The sequence below is a fragment of the Synchiropus splendidus genome, chromosome 10 (genome assembly GCF_027744825.2).
Source record: "Synchiropus splendidus isolate RoL2022-P1 chromosome 10, RoL_Sspl_1.0, whole genome shotgun sequence".
NCBI classification, from domain to species: Eukaryota; Metazoa; Chordata; class Actinopteri; order Syngnathiformes; family Callionymidae; genus Synchiropus; species Synchiropus splendidus.
Window position 1 is genome coordinate 21,114,920 of NC_071343.1, and position 20,174 is coordinate 21,135,093.

At 43.6% G+C, this 20,174-nt stretch overlaps 2 protein-coding genes across 6 annotated transcripts; one reads left to right on the forward strand and one right to left on the reverse strand.

Moving 5' to 3' along the window:
- Positions 1–542: 542 nt before the first annotated feature.
- LOC128766021 (uncharacterized) lies at positions 543–5,096 on the forward strand. 4 transcript variants are annotated; one of them, XM_053877352.1, is made up of 8 exons: positions 543–755; positions 1,655–1,761; positions 2,135–2,256; positions 2,364–2,441; positions 2,881–2,964; positions 3,226–3,318; positions 3,616–3,682; positions 4,024–5,096. In XM_053877352.1, exons 2-8 carry the CDS (start codon positions 1,731–1,733, stop codon positions 4,872–4,874), a joined length of 1,326 nt encoding a protein of 441 aa, XP_053733327.1. In that variant the 5' UTR covers positions 543–755; positions 1,655–1,730; the 3' UTR covers positions 4,875–5,096. The 4 variants fall into 4 exon arrangements, with proteins under 4 accessions (XP_053733327.1, XP_053733326.1, XP_053733328.1 ...); XM_053877351.1 differs by having other exon boundaries at positions 543–1,761; XM_053877353.1 differs by lacking the exon at positions 1,655–1,761.
- Positions 5,097–5,914: 818 nt separating this feature from the next.
- rab3gap1 (RAB3 GTPase activating protein subunit 1) lies at positions 5,915–19,876 on the reverse strand. 2 transcript variants are annotated; one of them, XM_053877765.1, is made up of 24 exons: positions 19,447–19,876; positions 19,273–19,328; positions 18,416–18,494; positions 18,207–18,336; positions 17,904–17,982; positions 17,134–17,253; positions 16,877–17,042; positions 15,622–15,721; positions 15,278–15,359; positions 15,129–15,197; positions 14,448–14,521; positions 13,690–13,782; positions 12,910–13,082; positions 12,669–12,770; positions 12,419–12,591; positions 12,265–12,319; positions 11,399–11,707; positions 9,553–9,690; positions 9,188–9,415; positions 7,869–7,965; positions 7,635–7,738; positions 7,439–7,572; positions 7,258–7,360; positions 5,915–6,411 (listed from the first exon to the last, which is right to left on the reverse strand). In XM_053877765.1, the coding sequence occupies exons 1-24, from the start codon at positions 19,462–19,464 to the stop codon at positions 6,184–6,186; spliced, it is 2,910 nt and encodes a 969-aa protein (XP_053733740.1). In that variant the 5' UTR covers positions 19,465–19,876; the 3' UTR covers positions 5,915–6,183. The 2 variants fall into 2 exon arrangements, with proteins under 2 accessions (XP_053733740.1, XP_053733741.1); XM_053877766.1 differs by lacking the exons at positions 18,207–18,336; positions 19,273–19,328; positions 19,447–19,876 and having other exon boundaries at positions 18,390–18,471.
- Positions 19,877–20,174: the final 298 nt, after the last annotated feature.

The window sequence follows — 20,174 nt, forward strand, 5'->3', positions numbered from 1 at the left end:
GTAGTAGTCGATACCAAGGTGACACAGACAGGAATGTCATTTTAGACACTTTCACCATCATCATCCTTCTTGAACAAAAAACTGGAAAGACAGAAACGTAATACAAGAACCGACGGACGGATATAATGAAAAGAGCAGAGAATGAGTACTGCGGTTTAAAACTAGAGGAGAACACAAGCATATTGGACAACAGAGAAGTGGAGATACAACAGCCAAACTTCATTCACAATGGAGGTACTATGATTGAAGAAAACCACGACATTATATAGGAATTCTATGATGTTTTTACGTAACATTTGAGGACCTTATGCCACTGTGTGGGCACCACAAGTCTAAGCCTCAATTTGAGGATGAAGACTTCAAAATAATTCTGTCCTGCTTAAGGTTAGCCATGTGTTTTGGATGGTTAGTTTAGGGTGAGAGGCAGGGGAAAGGGTTATGGCAATGAGAGGTCCCCAAAAAGACAGAAATACAAACGTGGGATTGTACATGCATGTGTGTGTGTAAGAGCTCAGTGGTCATTACAACGTGTGTGAGCTGACATGGACTGAGAGGGAGGAGCAGACAGGACAATGTTGTCCTGTAAAGACTTGCTAAAGGAGAGATGTGATCTGTGTATGGATGCAGGATTAAGTCTTACCACGGCGGATTAGTGTCTGCGATGGTTTAGTGCTGAAATCATCTGCATCTCACACACATCTTTCTGAAGCTGGACTTCTGGACTCTCAGCTCAGGCGCAGCGGGGATAAACAGAGGTAAGGGATTTTCTCCGTCCTACTTTCTCGACCTGACTCAGGCGATGACGGTCAATCCCTCTTGGGCCACAGTTGAGATTTCGGGTGGCTTTAGAGACGATACTAGTTTAACATCACGGTCTGGAATGAAGGGACTCCACCATGAATTGACTGGATGTCTAGCTGCTTTTGGTTGGGTCCAGGGCTGGACTTTGTCTTCCATGTTTAGTAATGGACGCTCACAAGGGCCCTGCTCTTTTGATTCTGGAATCAGAAGATGTATACAGAACTATACAGTAGGACCTTTATCCTTCATATTTGCATGTTTCCAGCCATGTTTATTTCATCTCAGAGATGATATGTTACGTGTATTATGATTATATTTTGATATGTGTGTCACGTATTTACATCCATGAGCAGTTTATTTGCCTCAGGGGCTCATACAAGTTCACCAGGGTTCATGAAGAGACCTTGACTGGTCAACCAGGCGGGTGTGTGCCCACGCTGTCCTGGAGAGGGGGCATCCTTTACCCTCCAGCTTCTCTCTTCAGCTCTATCTTGCCCCTGCCATATTTTCCCATCTTGGTTCCTGCCTTCTCGTCCACCATCCTACACTCCACATGTCTTTGTGCAGGCCGCTGTTGTCACCTCACACAGCTTGGAGAGTTGACTAAATTCATCACAGAGGGAGAAAGAAACGGTGTTTGTGACTGGTGTGAGACTAAGTCAGGAGACTAGTTGCTATTTTTTCTTGAAGCATGTCTGTTTTGAATAACAAGTAAATAAAGTACGCTGAGCCCTGTGGCCGCTTGTAAAGCAGCGGTGTTACCCTCCAGTCTGCTGAACCTATGAACACCAGGAGGCTCCAAGGACATGAAGGCTTGTCTTGATGTTTGTGATGTGAACTGTGTTGTGTACAGTACATGCTCTTTATTGGTGTGTTCTGTGGATTCACAACCACATGGAGGCAGCAGCTGAGAGTCGCTCTTGGGTGGGATGATGTCAGCCAGTCAGAGCTCAGTGGAAGGTGAGACACACGTCAAAAGAATGTGCCTGCACGTCACTTTCAGGTTTCAGTGAGGTTTTGCTAAGACCAAGGCTTTATGTAGAGTGTGACTGCTACCATCACTGGGGAACTGTAGCATGTTCCAGGCAACCACACTTTTATGATCATGTATGACATAAAGAGCAATTCAAAGCGATCGATTCATTCATTAATTTTTGTTTTGGTACGACAACTTTTTAACATTTTAGAGCTTATACATATATTTTTAACATATGTCTATTGAGTCTATCTCTTTTGTGCAGCTCCTTCTGGGACTCAGAAACCAAGTGTGAGGTGAAACCTCGCTCTCCTTATCTGCATGTGTCAGTGCATGTGTTTGTGTCTGCATGTCCAGATGTCCATGACCTGCTCCGCTGCATGCTGAAGGAAGTTGAGGAGGCAAGAAGCAGCCATATGCTGGGGGCCATTTCTCTGCATCAACTCCTGAATGCACAGTGGTTCCATGCCTTGCTCAAGGTGATTTAGCATTGCACCATTTGGAATGAGACAACAGAGCTCATTCAATTTGAAATTCACGTGGATATAACTCAGTTTGAGATGTTTGTTTTCTCTTGCTTCTGCAGTTAAATCAATGCCTGGTGCAGTTTAACAGGGAGACATCCAGACCACTGACGTGCCATGCGGCAAGGCTCTCTCAAGAGGTTCACACACACACATTTGTTTCACTATCTCATGGCCATAATGCTTTCTCCAGCCTCTCACCCTAAACCTAGCCAGTCAAAACAAACCAGGACTCTCAACCAAACAAACCCAATTATAATGACCCAGTTATTTTGAAGTCTTCATCCTGAAACTGAAGCTTGTACTTGTGAGGACCAGCCAGAAGGTCCAACTGTCCTCACGAGGAGGTGTTTTGCCAGGCACTGGTCCCCAGATGGGATCACATGCATGTACTGTCACCACATTCATACTGTGTGAGGTCACGGTTCTTCAGGTGCAGTCAGAAGGAACCCTTGTATATGAAGGACATCAACGTTTCTATGAAGATACCTTCATGAAAGAGGAAGAAATTCACAATTTATTCTAGTTTGAAACAATGTTGTCAGCTCAGCTGTCTGTTCATTGATGTTGTTGTTGCAGATAACAACGGGCATTTTGCAGAAAAACACATTCTCAGCAGAAGGACAGGAGCTGTGTGATCTGCTGTGGTCCTCACACGTCCAGGTGGGCACCTTCAAGTCATCACTCATGACTCAATACCAAGCAGATGCTGAAACGCAACTGATAAGCAGTCAGCTTGTTCTGGTGCAGCAGAACTCAGAAATGATCCCTGTTGTCTGACAGCCTTCATAGTGTTGCCCATGGATCACGTGAAGATATTCTGATCCAAAATCATTTCATTTAACTGTCTTCTGCTGAGTAAATCCCAACCCAACAACCATCAGTGAAGCACACCAGTCACATTGACAACACCTCTGTCTTCAGGCGCTCCTGTCATCCCACGACTGCATTGCTCAGTCAAACTACGCAGTGGTTTTGTCTCCGGAGCAGCCAGTCACGGGCAGCAATGGGACCCTGGTAAAGTCCCACCTGACAAACATTCCACATGAACCCACAGCTCCACCAGGGCTCTCACTGAAGCCTCTCAATAGCATCTACATTGACACCCACATGCTTCTGTCCATATCAGACGTGTGGCCGCTGTCTTCCACTACTGAACTGTGCTGTGCCGGCTGTGTCCTGCACAGACAGCCAGCCACGTCATCTCCTTAGCTCAGTTAAGAATGAGTCAACAGAAAAGTTTTTCTAAAGATACAGACGTTTAGCACTTTCCCTTCATACAAGTGGCGCACAAAGCTTTGTATCTGCACCCAGAATCGAGGACTGACTGGAGGAGGAGCCCGGACAGCTCAGTTTGCCCACAGATCAACTGAAGACATAAGTAAGCGCCAGACGTTGTGGCATTGTTTTTCTGATCTCTGTTTATGGATGTCACAGCGGGACGGTGTCTGGTTAAGGTACGTGAAAGATAAACTTATAAAAAATCAACGTAATCCATGAGCAAAAGAGGTCAGTCCATGATAAATCATTGTGCTCTGGTGGCTTGCTTAGAGAAGTGATGTTCAGAGCAAATGGCATGTTTTGGTGTCGTGGCGAAGAGTCGGGTGGAAGACTTGCAACAGTGCCAGAACACTGATCATCCAAAACCCATACAAATGAATCTTTATTTATTTATTTAGCAGATCTGTCGCTCACCATTGCCATTTCTGGATTTGCTTTCAGAAGAGGCCCGACACTTGAGAGGCCTGTCTTTGCTTGCCAGAGGCAGCCATGACTACTCCTACCCACCTCCTGCAGTGCCGCTGCTCAGTCTTCCCAACTCGCCTGTCACACACAAAAGGTGGAGCCGGGGGCTTCAGAGGGGGACGCTCATTCCTCTGGAGCCTTCGCGCCCAACTACAGATCCAGTGAAGATAAAGAGTGCACCGTCTAGTCCAGCTACTCGCCGTTCCACAGCGCCAGCTCAGTTCTTCACCCTTCCCAGGGGTTGCAATAGTTGGTGCAGATCCCCACATCTTCCTGTGGAGCAACACTATGTGTTTCACTCGGATAGACGGGAGAGGACACGTGTGGATGAGTTCTCGCAGAAAATAAATCCACAGAAAATGTTGGTCCAGAGGAATAAGCAGAGCAATGAGCTAAGCTTCTATCCTGAACAAGCCACAGTGGTGTCTGCAGAGAGGATCACAGATCAGATGGGAGCAAATGCTAAGGCACTCAATCTCCTGGCCGAGGCGGTGTCCAAGCTCCAGGGACAAGTTGTGAATAAACAGAGCAGAGATCCAGCAACATCAAAGCAGATGCCCAAGCCTCCAACACCATACCCACGTGACCTCTCGTCTTCTTCTCTCTCCTCCAAGTCTTCCTCCTCCAGCTCAGTCAGCTCTGGTTCTGACTGCTCTGCAGCCAGGAGCTGTGAACACCTGAAGAAAGACCAAAAACCCAAGGTCACTGTGGACACCACAAGGGGTCAGTTGAGACTTAACAATGGGACCTTTACTCAAGCGTCTTTCCAGGAGAATAAAAAAGGTAAAAGCTCAAGCTGTCTGTTGTTCAGGAAGAAGCAAAGTTAGGCTGCTGTTGAGGAGAACTGCTCTCTTCTCCACCTGACTGGAGAAGTTGTGGGGATGCTGTGGGGTTCACCTCCAACTGGAATGATCAAGGTTTTATCCTGCAGGTCATTTTGAGTTTGGAAAAAAAACATTTTGCACCCACATGATTATATCCATTTTGTGTGAGCAAACAATTGTTTTTCTCGCAATAAACTGAAGCGTTGTATGAATAAACAACATTTGTAAAAGCAACACATTTGTTTTGGTCATGCTTTTGGCAGTCTACTGTGTATAGGTTGGTTGTCAGGTCGAATCAATATCAGAGGAGCATGGGATTGTTTGGCGCACACTCCAAACAAGCTGTTTCATGCTCTGGGTGCTGAATCTTCGCAGATGAAAATGATCCCTCCTTAATATATTGTATCTCCGTCCAGATGAAAAGTAACCTTAACATTTACTTCAGGTACATTTTGTGGACTTATCTAGTCTCTGTCATTCCTATTTGATAATACATGTATTTATGAATCTGAGCACCAAAATGTACCATCGATGTGAGAGGACTGTGGGGAAACTGCTCAGCCTGGTACACACCTATGTAGTGGAGCTTTTGGTCAGTCACCTAGGGCCTGTTCGGTTTGCCATGGGAAAACCTAGTGGGGCGTGATGCCCTGGAAACATATCCCTGACAGAGAATGTGTATGTCTATAATGAATGTTATGCAAATGCTTCTCCTTGCATTTAACAGCCCCTTGTTGTTATACAGACTGCTGAAGTGCAAGCATGACAGTTTGCTTGCGGACTAAACCTGACATAAACTGAGTTCACTAGACATGGTAATTATGCATAGTAAACTTGATAAACCTGGACTCTGGGAGGAAATTGGAGGTCCTGAGGCGAAAGGCGAACATGAAGACTCCAGTCACCTCAAGCTGGCCGTCACTGTGAGGGTGCAGCGGTCATCCCTGCACTGCCGCTCAGGGGAAAGCTGATGGGTTTCAGCCACTCATTCTCACAGAATGAGATTTGGGAGTCATGAAGAAGAGATCAGGATGTACGTGAGGGTGGCGGTTCATTTTAATGGCAGATCAGACATACACAAAAAGACATGAAATATATTATCATTATAGATTTGGATGGTGGATCACATGACTGTTAAGCAAGACTATGTGCTTTAAAACATTTCTACTGCGAACATCTTTCCTCATTTCCTGCAGTGTCCAACATTGGATCATTATTGTTGTGATAAAACTGAAATAGAGTCACATTAAAATGGTTTTGGTACATTGCGACTGTTGAAGATTAGAAATCCAAGCGCTGAACAGAGCATGTGTTAAAAGAAGGATGTATCTGAGGAGAAGGCTCCGGCCAGGCGAAACTCATCCCTGAGCAGCACACAGAAGAGTCGCTGAGGCAGAGCCTTGGAGTACGGAGCTGGTCGGGGGACACACATGCGCAGCAGGAACTCTCGGCCCGTTGGAGGAGGGAAGTCGAGAGCACTGCCGTTTCCTCCGCTCAGCTTCTCTTCAGCATCTCTGTCTGAGGGTGCCAGCAGAGCAGCCTGCCAGGAGAAAAGCATTCAGAACTGTCTTGCTGCATATATGTAGCATGCTCTCCACTCCTCCGACAGAAGCACCACAGTCAGCAGGGCAGTGCAGTTGAATGGCCTCCACTGGTTAGTTAGCCTAGCTAAGATGCTAATGAAGGTTTCACATGAGACCGCTTGCTTCCTCTGATGCTCTAGATCAGGGGTTCTTAACCTTCTTTGATCTCGGGGCCCACCTTTTCCAGAACAGACAGGCCTGCGGCCCATGCAAGTAATTCATTGGAATTCCTAATGTTACGCTTGGTTCCACTCGAGCAGCAGAAAAAGTCATATTTACTAAGGAAAAAGAAAAAAAGAGCAACAACTTGATGCAAATTGTGGAGAAATTTGGAAATACAGGACATGTCATAAATAAAAATACAGATGAAACAAATGTATTAAAACCGGATCTAAATATCATACAATAAATGTAACATATTGTTTGGGTTTTTTTTAACTGTAAAGAAGATGTTAGGGGCATCGCACACTATGGATTGGCGACCAGACCACTTGGCTCAAAAGTCTGACATGTGAACACAACCAAATAAATAAACATGACAACACTCTTTCATGGTTTCTGTTTCTGTTACAGCTGTGGCCAAGGTCCATCATCAGTTCATGTCTGAAAAGACTATGACTCATCGTGACCCCAGTGTCAGCTGGCTGATGACGACTTCCTTCAGACGACATGAAGTATTGAGTGGATAGAGACACTGTGATGACGATCACACAGTGAAACAGACAGTAACAAGCAGAAGCAGTGCTCCTTCGGGGAGTTATACTGGTACCTCAGCGTGTACTAAGAAATTGAGTCTTCCTCACCGTCTGAGCATTGAGGAAGAGTTGGTGAATGATGCGGCCCACTTGGCCCTGTCCACCTCCGACAACAACCACTTCTGGCTCTTCCAGCAAACAGCTAACAAACCTGCAGACACACACTTGCCTCAGTAAGCAGTGATGTGCTGACTCTTGCTGACACCACATCCACGGACAGGGCACTTACTTCCGCAGCTCTTCGGTGTCTTGGCTCTCCTTGTCCTTCTCGGCCCCTTCACACTCCGTCAGGCCAAATTTGGTCTTGAGAGAGCGTGACCTTGTGATGACAGTCTCCATGGCGACCAGCTGGTTAAGGCACTCCTATCAGAGAGCAAGGCCTGTTTGAGTCACACCCTCCCCCTCTCTGATTTGATGCCACTGACCTCCAGCTTTTTAACCTCGTAAGTATGATGATGAAGAACCTTGCTGGCTTGTGAGACAGTTTGCTGAAGGCTCTTTTTCACAGAGGGGATATCTTCTACTGCCTCTGAGATGCAAAACACACTCGTCACATCACAAGATCAAGGCGCTCAATCGGTACAGAAGCCTGGCTGTCAGACCCAAACACACACCGCTCAGGTAAACAGGTTCCTACTGTCAGAGTGTTTTGGACTTGCCTTCTTCTGTCACCAAAGAAATGGATGCCTGCAGGAGGCAGGGCAGGAAGTGCACACACAGGTCTGAAGGCTTCTGAACTGCCAAATAGTGGAGAACCTGAAAGGAAAATGTTAGTCAGGTCAGAGAGGTTGACTCAATCTTTAATCCATGCAGCGTCTGTTATGGCATGGCCACGGTGGCAGGCCCGCTGCGAAGGTGTTCACAGGCTTCACTGAAAACACCTTTGCAACGTGGCCAGCCACTTCTCATGTTAACAAGAGCAACACACACCAAAGATGTGACAGCAATTTGATAGGCAGAGTTACAATGAAGGTATTAGTCAACATCAGTGTTGCCACAGTTACTTTGAAAAAGTAATCCGACTACTGATTACTCTCTCAAGAAGTAACAGTTACTTTACTGATTACTTGAATTCAAAAATAACTAAGTTAGATTAGAAGTTACATTTGGCAGCCGACTACAGCTCTCATTGCCTAAACATTATCCTTTATGTCAATTTTGAGTTCTTGGGGGTCCAGTGTCTTTCCATGTTTGGGGTCATTTTTTAGCACAGTCTCAGTTATATGAATATACAGTCAATGTTTTACTTTGACACACTCCCATTGCAGTGAAAATCACACAGAAAGAGCAACAAGTATGAAAAAGTTAAAGTGATAAATTATCATTTATATATTAAAATGTAGAGAATGCCCCATGATTTTTACAGTTATTTCACAACATCAGTACATTACATCACGTGAGCAACCCGCGTGTTGCAAACTTGACTGGCGTGTCCCGCACATGACGTCACACCCAAAGACGCAGTTGTAGACAGCTAATGGAAATATTTCGCTTCCCGACAATGGCAAGAACAGTAATGCACGGTGACTTAGATAAGTAACTTTAATTTGATCACTTTGTTTGAAATAACGTGTTACACGACCCGTTACTGAAAAAGGTTGTGATATACAAGTAAAGCGTTACTAAGTAACGGGTTACTGGCATCACTGGTCAACATACTAACAATACCAATTCCTATTGTAATCCAGAACAATAAAAACTATGTTAACCAAGACCAGGTAGATGCTGTAAAACCCATTAATATCCCACAGGACTGAGAGTAACGGATGACTCAGCAGGATTAGAGCAGGCTAACAACCAGGCTACTAGCTTAACCTGAACCCAAATCACCGTAGGAACTTGGCCAAGTCTAATGAATCCTGCTTTCATGCACCCGAGTCAGAGCTAAATGAAGGCAGGGTATCTGGACAGTGCCATGGTAATCTCCTATCCTGGCCTTGTGCACGAGCCTATGGTTTGCTGGCACAACACCACTTACCTTTTCTGCCTCTTTGGTGTCATCAAACAACCTTCTCTGGCGGTGAGCAGGAGTCGACCTGGCTGTCTCCCACGTTTCCACCCACATGTTGCCAGGGATCTTCATCCTGGCACTGAGCTCTCCTCTCATGATGCTGTTGCCCTTCTCATCAAAGCCCTCCTCTTCCACGTAGTCTCTTGGGGAGTACCAGCGGACAAAGTCCTCCAAAACACTGCCAGGATTTGCTGCCTGAAAGTACAGGGGTTGAGCACGTCATTCCTGCCAGACTGACGCACAGATGTAAATATCAAGATGACACTATTTATTGTTGATGTACACAAGTAATGATGGTTTTATGGTCTTCGTTGGATGTTGATGTCACACACCTTAAACGACTCCATGTCAGACAGCAGTGATGCACTTTGCATTCGAGCACGCAGGTGGGCTCCTTCAGCACTCGTGCCCAGCTTAGCAAGGACTTCTGACTGTTCTTCCAAAATGTCCTCCGTCACTGGAGCCGGTTCCTGAAAGAAACATGTTTATGTTTATGTTATGTTCAAAACAGCATGGTTTTGTTCTACCTTGTCAACAAAAACAACAAAGACGAATAAATAAAGACAGTTTTGGACATGTTTTTTTTCCTTTCATGGAACAGATCACATGTAGGTTTTTTACGTCCGGTTTCGATTTCTGCCCCATGGAGGAGCTGATCCTCCTCCCGTCTGTCTAAAACCAGTTCAATAGGAAGATGCAAAGAACAGAACTTCATCATCTGAAAAAAGCGGGGCTGAAATCAACAACCTCACTCATCCATACAAGCATTTTTGCCTTCCCACTCTGTGCTAACCAATGTAATCTGCATCTAGTTCTAACACCAAGTGTGGGACAAATGAATAAACACCTGGGCTAACATAACAGTGCACCATTTCAATGTTTACTCGAAAACCACTCAGAGAGTGCAAACCTCCTCCTTCAATCCACCCAGGCACAACCTCCCAAGGACAAAGTTTCTTAAAAAAAAAAAAAAAAAAAAAAGCTGGATCCGAATGCCAGTCAGGCACACATGCTGAAAATGCATCCAATGTTGAAGAAACCTGCATCCAGACGCAGATCCGGATCACCTCCAAGCAATATAAGTTCCAAATATCAAACTGGTTCACTTACAGTAATGATGCAATGATTAATCAATAGCAAAAATGTGTGTGTGGATGTCAAGCTCTGCGTGTAGACACGTAGTGTTATTGTTTGTGTTATCAGACATGGGAAGCAGGATGGAGGTGCATCAAGAACCGGCTGCTATTAAGAAATGGTAAGACATTGTCCAATTCACTGGAATCCTGCTGAAGTGCAGCGAAACTGTGGCTTTGTTTTGTTGGTCCTTAGGATGACTGAGTCCCATTCTGGTTTAATGATGATGAGCTTCTGCCATACTTGTGTTGACATGGATGTAGAGAAGTGTCCTCAGTCAGCCTCCTCAGGACACATGTGTAATGTCCTGCACCCATCACCATTTTAATCTAATTTTAATTATTAATAATTCAAATTTTCTAATTTTAATGATCACTGATCTATGATGTCACGTTCATACTGTTAGTCACATAAGACCATTTTAGCACAATGAGCAGATACAGTGAATGAGATACATATGTGTACATTGATGTTTTGAAATTGATCACAAGGACCAAAAAAACCTCAGTTTGAAAGACCTGGAACCCTGTGAATCCATGGAGCTTTTTGGCCTCTAAACCACAAATTTGCACAGCAAACCCTCTAAGAAGTTTGTAACGTTATAAAATATGACTCGATTCTGACAACAGTTTTTTAAAGTAAGTAGAATTGAAAAGGAAATTCCTAATATCTTGACGAGACCCATAACAACTGATCTCAATTGACCGCCTTCTTTTCCTTTGATATCCATTGAGAATAGCTCAGTAACTGAATTGTCTAGTCTTAATGATGCCCATGGAAAACCTGGCTTATGAGTCATTACTCATTATTACGTCATATTAGTTTAAAAACGTATGCTATCAGAGTGCAACATCGTCCCCTTCACAGGTGAGATGATTTCAGCAAATCATGGTTAAACAGAAATCCCAAAAAACGATAACTGTGACTTGATGAAAATGATTGTGTCAGCAAATCAGTAGCTGTTGTTTCATACTGTAGATGAACAAAGACGACAGCACTGCTGTCAACAAAGTCTAAATAAAGATGCATTTAAGTCAGACTCACCTGTGTCACAGGAATATAGATTTGCTCCTTTGTATTTAGTAGTGTGGCGTTGTTAAAGGGGTGCATGCGTCCCTCGGCTTTCATCCTACTGCCGTCTCTGACCCTCTCTGAGGGTGGAGTATCGCTGTCGCCCTGATCACTCAGGCACTCATAGAACTCCTCCTCACTGTCACTGAGCGAGTCCCAAGACTTCACTGGAGACAACTCTCTGGTCAACCTGGATGAGCCACGCTCTCTCTCCAGGCTTCCAGCAGGCAGCCGATGAGCTTCATTCCTGGCTCTCTTCCTCTCGATGCAGCAGTTCAGCATCTGTGGAGATAAGTGTTGAGAATTTGATTATTTCATATGGCAAGTTCAAGAAGATTGACGAAGAAAACAATATATGAAGTCAGAACTTTGAAAAAGGAGCATCCACCAGGAAAATGACTAAGTAGTTGTAGTTTATCTTACAAAAACCCTTTTAGCTATATCAAACTTTAAATGTGTATGAGTGTGTGTGCGTGTTCTAAGCTTATCTATCCTAGTGAGGACCAATTTTGGGGGAAAACACCTCCTTGTGAGGGCCTTAGATCTTTATTGGGCCCATTTGCCAGACCCCACAAGGGGTCTGAGGATGAGGGCTTCAAAATAACTTGGTCATTATTGGTGGGTGTAAGTTTGGTCCTGGTTAGGGTGAGCCATTTGATTTGGATGGTTAGGTTGAGGGTGAGAAGCTATGGAAAGAATTATGTCATTGAGCCTCCACAAAGACGACAGTGTGACAAACCTGTGTGTGTGTGTTTCATGAAGACTACAATACATAGGCTATAACCTATAATCACATTGGTAACAGTAACACCCCATATCAGAAACTAGGGGCACTTCACCTGGAATTTCTGGTGCAACAGACAACAGCGAAGATCAGGGGCTCCACCAGTCAGGCTGAAGAAGAGACAATGTCAATGTTAACTGCTACCACACAATTCAAATCAATTAGTGATTGACATGTAAGTATTTGGTCTGAGTGTGAACAACACTCACCCAGAAATGAGGTAATTGTTCTCCCAGCGGTAGCGCAACTCCAGGACAAACTCCTGCCAAAGGTGAGCAACAGCTCTGAGCCCGCCGTGGTAGAAGTTGACTGCGGCCAAACAAAGGGCCAGTCTGTACGTCAGGCTGTCACTGGGTGCTGATTTTAGCAGGAAGCAAAAGTCCTGGACATAACAAAACAAAGAGCCCTGTTCATCACTTGCCTGCCATTCACAATCTTGCCCATACAGGAGAGACATACGTCAGAGTTCTTCTCTTTGGTCCCCCCTTCCACATCATTGACCTGTGCAGCATTATTTGTCGGCTCAGAGGACTTTTCAACAGCAGCATCTGGGAATAGAAACTAAGACATACGTCCAGAAAACACAAAATAAGTCATCATTTTAATGACCACTTAGGCAGCATGGAGAGCAGAACAGACCAACTGAACAACGATATTGATCATGGCCAATTGCAAATTAAATGGAAAGATGTCAGTGTACCAGAAGAATGGAGTTGAGAACATCAGAGTTCAGCGGCGACTCATCAACACGGCGATGGCGTCTGATGCGTTTTCGGGCACTGTGCACCATGTTGGACACAGACAGCTTGGAGATGGGCACCGCTGCTGCTGGCTCCGTCAACTTTGACAGAGCTGAACTGATGTCACCATTCTCTGAAAAGAATACAAACAATGAAACAATCTCTTAGCAGTGCCAGTGAATTCACAGAGAGAAGGATGGGACACTCTACTGCATGGGAAAGATCATGGTCACCTCAAGTATGTATCACCCATCATGGTAGTCACTGAAAATGCAATAGATATTAATGAAAAATTGAGCGAGGAGCTGGTGTATTACAATAAACTGCTAAAAAGGAGGAGTGAGATTGGAGAGGGATGGACAGTACGCTGGGTGGAGGTAACTTTCAAGTAACATTTAAGTTACATTTTAAGACAAACTCAACCATAAAAAACCCAGCACGTGTCAGTACCACAGAAATTCGCAGGCACTGACAGACTGAAGGGAAATGAAGCAACTGGCCTAAATAACCACAGTGAGTATTAGACACACGCCCAAGTGGCATCAGCCTGTGGTGGGCGAGTCACAGACAAGGGGGTATTGTGCTCAGTGGCTGGATCACCTTATGTGCTGGGGAGTGACCATGAGTGGTTCAGTCCAGCAGACCAACTCACTCACTCCCAACTCCACCAGAGACACTCGTAGCTCTCACTCAACTTGACACTAGTCAACCAACCGAATTTAATTTGTTTTATGTTTCACCTTTTCCCTCGTCATCCATAAAAGCTCTTCCGAGGATGTCATCTGTGGACTCTTTTCTGCTGCAGAGTTTGAAAAACTCTGTTAGAAAATCACCTGTCAGAAAGAAATCACATGCTGTTACACCTCATCGTACTGTGACATAATAGGACCCCATGCCTTTGTCTTTGCCAACTTATATGTAATGTCAACATTATTGTCAATACAGAATTTGTTGATGGTCCCTAACTGATGCCAGGCTGTAGCATTAGCACTGTCTGTGAGAGTGAGTCTGCGATCAGTGATCCCTAATTGGGGACGCAGAACAGGACGCCGCCGCCAATACACTCCATCTAATAAAATAAACACTGATCCAGAGACTCAGAGTCGACCAGTGTCATTATCAAAGGTTTCCTGTATTAAAATGAGTTTAAAACTACGATCATGACCCAAAGTCCACCACACTCTCCACAACTGTCACACACCAGTGTCGGCTGTGAAACACTGCGGAGCTGGAGAGAGTGGCACGCTGTCACGGTCTTGTCATGTTTATGTATGCAGGTCCAGTGCAGCAAGTGTCGCATGTTCATCGAAGCTATCGTGAGATGCAAAATTGTCATCGTGGAGATTGTGTTTGGCAGTTTATTGTGTACAATAAGTTATCGACCATCCCTTATGTACGCACATACAAAGGCACACACAGGTTTGATCATATGGACACAAAGAGCCATTTAAATGGTTGTGTTTTAACAGAGATGACTGGTAATGGAGTGTGATCATACCCATTAAACACTGTGGGTTTTCCACTGTTCGAACCCGGGCTGTCCAGTGAGGAGCCTGAACAGGGTCAAGATCACTGCAAGGTCAGAAAGATGCATTACCGAATAATGTCACTTGTGGTCTTTTGGAGATCAACATTTAATAAAATGTCTCAACAGTTAATGGAAAAAAAAAACAGATATCTCAAATACAGATTATTGAGTTGTTTTTGACACGGACACACAGCATGAGATTCAGTGCGTTTGCTTATGGCTTGGCCACAGACCCTGTCTAGCACTTTCACCGCTGATGTTAAAGAGCACTGGACCACCGCATCATGGAGGAGGACGTGAATATGAGGGATTTTTATGTGTTATTTATGGAAAACTCCCAAAACAAACATCATAATGACTGAAGTCCATTGCTTGCGGAACTCAAGTCGCACATTCCGGCTGGACATATGAAAAGTTGGACCACCTGAGGACGGCTGCAGACTGGAGATGGATTTATTTTTCATTATTAAAAACTAGCGTTTTTACTGTCACCAATTCAGTAAATGACGAAAACGTCCCCTCTGTTTCTCTATCACTTCTCGATTGGCACCGTTACATTCCATTGCTTAAAAAAAGCCAGCTAGGAAACTGATATGTCAAATATATGTCTTCCAATGAACAGAGTTGAGAAATAAAAATAAGGACCCTCACCTGTAGACATCATTATCCACAACAATACCCTCTGTCAGGTGCGGCCAGGTAGCAGCTAGATGAAGTTCGCTGTAATAGCCAGATGAATTACTCATGAGAAACCCAATAATTGAATCCAATTATTGCCACGTTGAAACATTCTTGCTCACCTGACTGTTTCTTCACAGGCACCAAATGGAAGTTTGCCAAACTCAACTCCTCCAACTTCACCCCCCAGCAGGGCATCAAAGTCTAACAATTGAGATACTGATTTCAGGAGAGTTGTCACTGTTTATGCAGGGTTTATGCCAGTGTTTTTGGAAACAGTGTGTTATCTATTCATTTCAATGTTTTTACTATGTTTAAATACATTTGGTCACGTGAGAGCTCGTCTTTCAAAGTCTAAAACAAGTTGTTTTACTAAAGTAACTTATCATGATCATGGTATCTGGCTTCGCAAATCCAAGCATTTGTAATAAACAGTACACGTCCTGACATGCATTTCAAAATATACCTGGAGGTTGCTGCGGCCATGTGTACTGCTGCCAATCCTGGAGGATGTAGGTGAAACGGACAGCAATGTTGATCATGGGTAAAGGAGAGAGGCTGCAACCCTGAAAGAGTGATAAATAAAATTAATAAGCCAACACGTTTAGAAATATTCGATATCGATTAGCATAGATTAGTTGATAGTTCTCAGCTCATTTCTCCCCTCAGGAGGGAATTGCTCTCGATACACACTATATATATATATATATATATATATATATATGGATCTGGACTTTCCTTCAGAATATGTCAATTCATCTACTACTTCATCTACTGCTGTCACTGAAGTGAATAAATACAATGAAAGACAGAAACACCTGTAAAATCTTCTTGGATGGAAAAAACAAAGGTTTCTGACGTTCACAACAAAAATGAGGACACATGAATGGTGGAGGAGAAAAAACAATGAAACATCCTGCCACTGCCACAGCGTAAATGAGAGCCGCCATGCAATCAGAAAAAATCTCTTTTGAAAGACGAGCTCTCACGTGACCAAATGTATTTAAACATAGTGGAAACATTGAAATGAAATCCAAAAACACTGGCGGAAACACTGCATAAACAGTGACAACTGTATTACAACTGTATTAACAATCAGTATCTCAATTTGGAGTAAGAGTGACGTCACATGGTTTCATCAAGTGGCATTTCATTTTCATGTCAAATGCAGGACGATAGCAGCCGTTCCTGCCCGGTCCATCTTTTCAGATGTCCGATTTTTATTTGCAGGTAACAAACGTATTCCTGTCATTTAGTCCTGTCATTTTAGATGTTTCTTACTGGATTTTTCCTTTAAAAACACACAGATACACTGTGTCTCAATGTTTCCACTACCAGTACTCTACTCACCGAACGTTCTTGTGTGTGAGCGTGTGACACTGTGTGACTTGAGAGCTCTCAAGGTACTGAAACTTGGCTTTGAAAGACAAAGCACATTATGATACTCGCTGCTACTGAAAGATTTCAGTCTGTGCCATACAGGAACTGAAGTTCGGTACCCAGCCCCACTCACAGCAGAGAAGGCATGGCTGGGGAGAACAAGATTTCAGCTCATGCTGAAACAGAGACTTATGCACATTATAAATGTAAATTTCTCAAATCATAAACGGTTTTGTACAAATAGGCAATATAACAAAATTTTAGAAGACACTCCTCATTCGATCATTTGGTACTCGTTTTAGCAGCATTTGTTTTTACAGTTTTACAACAGTTACACTTACAGTTTTAGATTTGAAGATATCCAGCAGGCCTGACAGATGATTGTACTGGCTCGGCACCTTACGGAGGTGCACCATCTCAAAATCGGTGCAGACCCCAGGTCCTTGGCACTGGCCAGCATACATCCTCCTCCATTTCTGCTGAATTTGCACAAATATTGGCACCTGACTGCAGAGAGGTATAAGAAGATTAGGCCATATGACATCGACACACCTGAACAATCAAATTACAGACATTGATATTGATGCATATCTCTTACCAGCCACTGTTGGCCAATGCAACGGAGACAGAGCTCAGCAGGAGGTTACATTTTGACTCACTGACAATCGCCTCACAGCTTGTCCCTGGTGATATGACCACAAATCTTCTAATGCCAAACCTGTCAACATAGTCAGTGATAAATTAGAACAATTATGAAAAATTATGGTAATAATGTTTATTTCTGTTTATTTATTTCTCATGATTAAACTGCAATTTTTACATCTCTTTGGGGGAGCAGAATAAAAATTACTTTGCAGTAAGACCTTTGTGGTGTTACTGCTTCACGTAATGCTTTTTGTAAAATTTATTTGGCCAAAAATTGCAAAAGCGACTGCACTTTCCGCCAGTGCAAGCAGATCGCATCACCAGTCCGTCTCAGCTGCAGCACATAGCTCTCATAACACAAATGGCAGAAAGTTCTGGCAATACACAAAGGTAAAAACAGTATATCGACAGCTTAAATGTAAATAAAATGCCTGTAATTTCATTGGTTTGATTCCAAATACATCGGTGGCATGACGCTTAATCAGAACATTGTCAAGTTTGTTTTCATCATTACAATTTCAAAACTTTTTTTCAGGCCGGCACACGGAAATCACTGACCTACCAATGGTGTACACTGCATCACAGCAATTTTTATTCTTTCAAAATTTATATATTATATATATATTTATATTGACTCTCTGCATTTCAAGCTCTTTCATGGCAGAAGAAACACTGAAGGGTCAGTCAACCACTGTCAGGTTGTGTGAGAAGCCATAAACTTACCATCTGACCAGACAATGTGCTCGTGGAGGAAAGTCATTGTTGGTGCACAGAAGGTCCTGCATTGCCAGTGGAAAGGAATCTACAAACAGAAAGAGGTCACATGAAAAAACCCTGCTGCACAATAGGATACTAGTCTTATTGAAAAAGAGAACACTTTGTGACATCGATCTTATTGTTTTAGGAAGCATTTTCAGAACTAAGTGAACTTCCAGATTAGGCGAAAAGGATTCATACGTAGATACTGTGCTGATACCAGCAGTTATGTCACTGAAGGATATTGGGTGTTTCATGTCTGAACTGTACCTTCCTCAGACTCCACGGCTGCATCCTCCTTGGAATCTTGCTTAAGAAAGTGATGAGTGATGGAAAATTTAAAGTCAGCAAAATTTATCTCCTGTGTCACCTCCTCCCATGTTCCGGTGGTGTATTCGCCCTATGTTCAAACCAACCAAATAGTGATGTAAGAGCCAATTTCAGTGTATAAACCTCATTACTGTACATCAGAAGAAAACCTTCTCTGTTGTCCCCCGTCCTGATGAGGTGCCAGTCAATTTCCAGTCGTTTAGCACTTCTTCCACTCTGGAAACAAACCTTTAAAAGGAAAAAATGACGCACCCATGTTTGGATTAAATCGATAAAACAGTTTTCATTACATTAACACATGAAGTCAGGAGCTATTGGCTCTCACAACAAACATCATGATTTTTAGTTGTAAATATTGAATATGTTTAACATTTCTGATTATTGGCACTGACTGTTTTTACGGCCGATTTTCTTTAGAATTTCACTGTTAACACAACCCAGATCAAAGGATTCCCTGTAGGGTGATCTTATAGGAGTTATTATAAGCACGTGTTTGTCATTGGACGGAAAGGAGCAAAATCAGGACAAAAAAACACAGCGATTACCGTTATACATGTGGCCAACTTAAAAGCCAAAGCCAACACAATTATTTGGTCAGATGACTATAGCCTTTGTAATGTCAAAATTGATATGTCCTCACAGGAATAACATAGTGTAAATGCAATGTTTCTGAGACAGACAGAAGTAAATGAAGTCTCGCCTGGTGTTCAAGATTGATCAGGACCGATTCTCCGTGAATTCAGAGCATTATGCGTTTACAAGTGGCTGAGAAAGGTCTCAGAAGAAGGAGCCATTTACAACTGTAATTTATATCAAAAATGAACTGTTTACTGTCCAGGCCAGGTTATACGAACACAAATATTAAGAATTAATTCGCTGAAGAGACAAACATTCGACTACGATGATATCAACAAGCGGGGGAGCAACTGTGTTCGGCTGACAGTCCTCAGCAACACCCACAAACTTTTAGATCAAGCGTTATCGCCTAACAGCTGAGCTAGCTTACCGTTCCCACTCTGAGGCTGTGGTGAAGTCGGTGATCTCGAACACTTCTAACTCGGGCTAAAAGACAAAGGAACAAGTCTCTGTACAACACTGCACGGCATGTTTTAGATTTTACTTCATTACATCCAGGTAAATCGTCAGACAATTTGCTTGGTGTGCGAAAACAATCACTCACATCACTGTCAGCAGCCATGTTTGTGGTGTTGTGGTCGTACGCCTCTTCTTTGTCGTCATAATTCGCCTCTGTTTACGCGACATTGAGAGCAGCGCTCCCTTCTGGTGGGCAACTGTTCCGACAGCTCCCGTGTTCTTGCCATGGTGACGCATTTCACAGCCGCGAAGCATGTCAAATTTCGACCACGTCATCATGCAGTTTAACAATGTTATGCTACTTTTAACCGTTATCGTTTAGCTTTTACAGACGACTGTTCCGTATAAGGACTAATAATTATTTCAAGCTTGTTTTAAACGTCACACATTCGCTCAGTTCATTGAAATTCTCCTGACGGAGAAGGCGACTATTTTATCTTTTATCTTACAGACATGGAAAACGGCCTCGGTTCTTGAACACCATTCACTTAAAAACCATGAGCGTATGTTGTTTCCCGTCCACCAGCTCTCCCACGTCTCCTTCACATTCTTGCGTGTGCGCTTCATGACACGTCTAATGACCAAATAAGACCACAAGCGCGGAGCCTGCTCAGTCTTCACCCCCCCCCGCCAGCTCCATTACACACGCAAAAGGAATGGTGCAGGAAAGCATACTTTTCGTTGTACAGCTGCCCTTGTATATAGAATGCATCATTCCATTTATGTCACTTGGCTCTGAAAGTCAAGACTGTTACGAGCACTCACCGACAATAGGTCATGAACCTTCATCATTTGGACTGAACTTTGCCATAA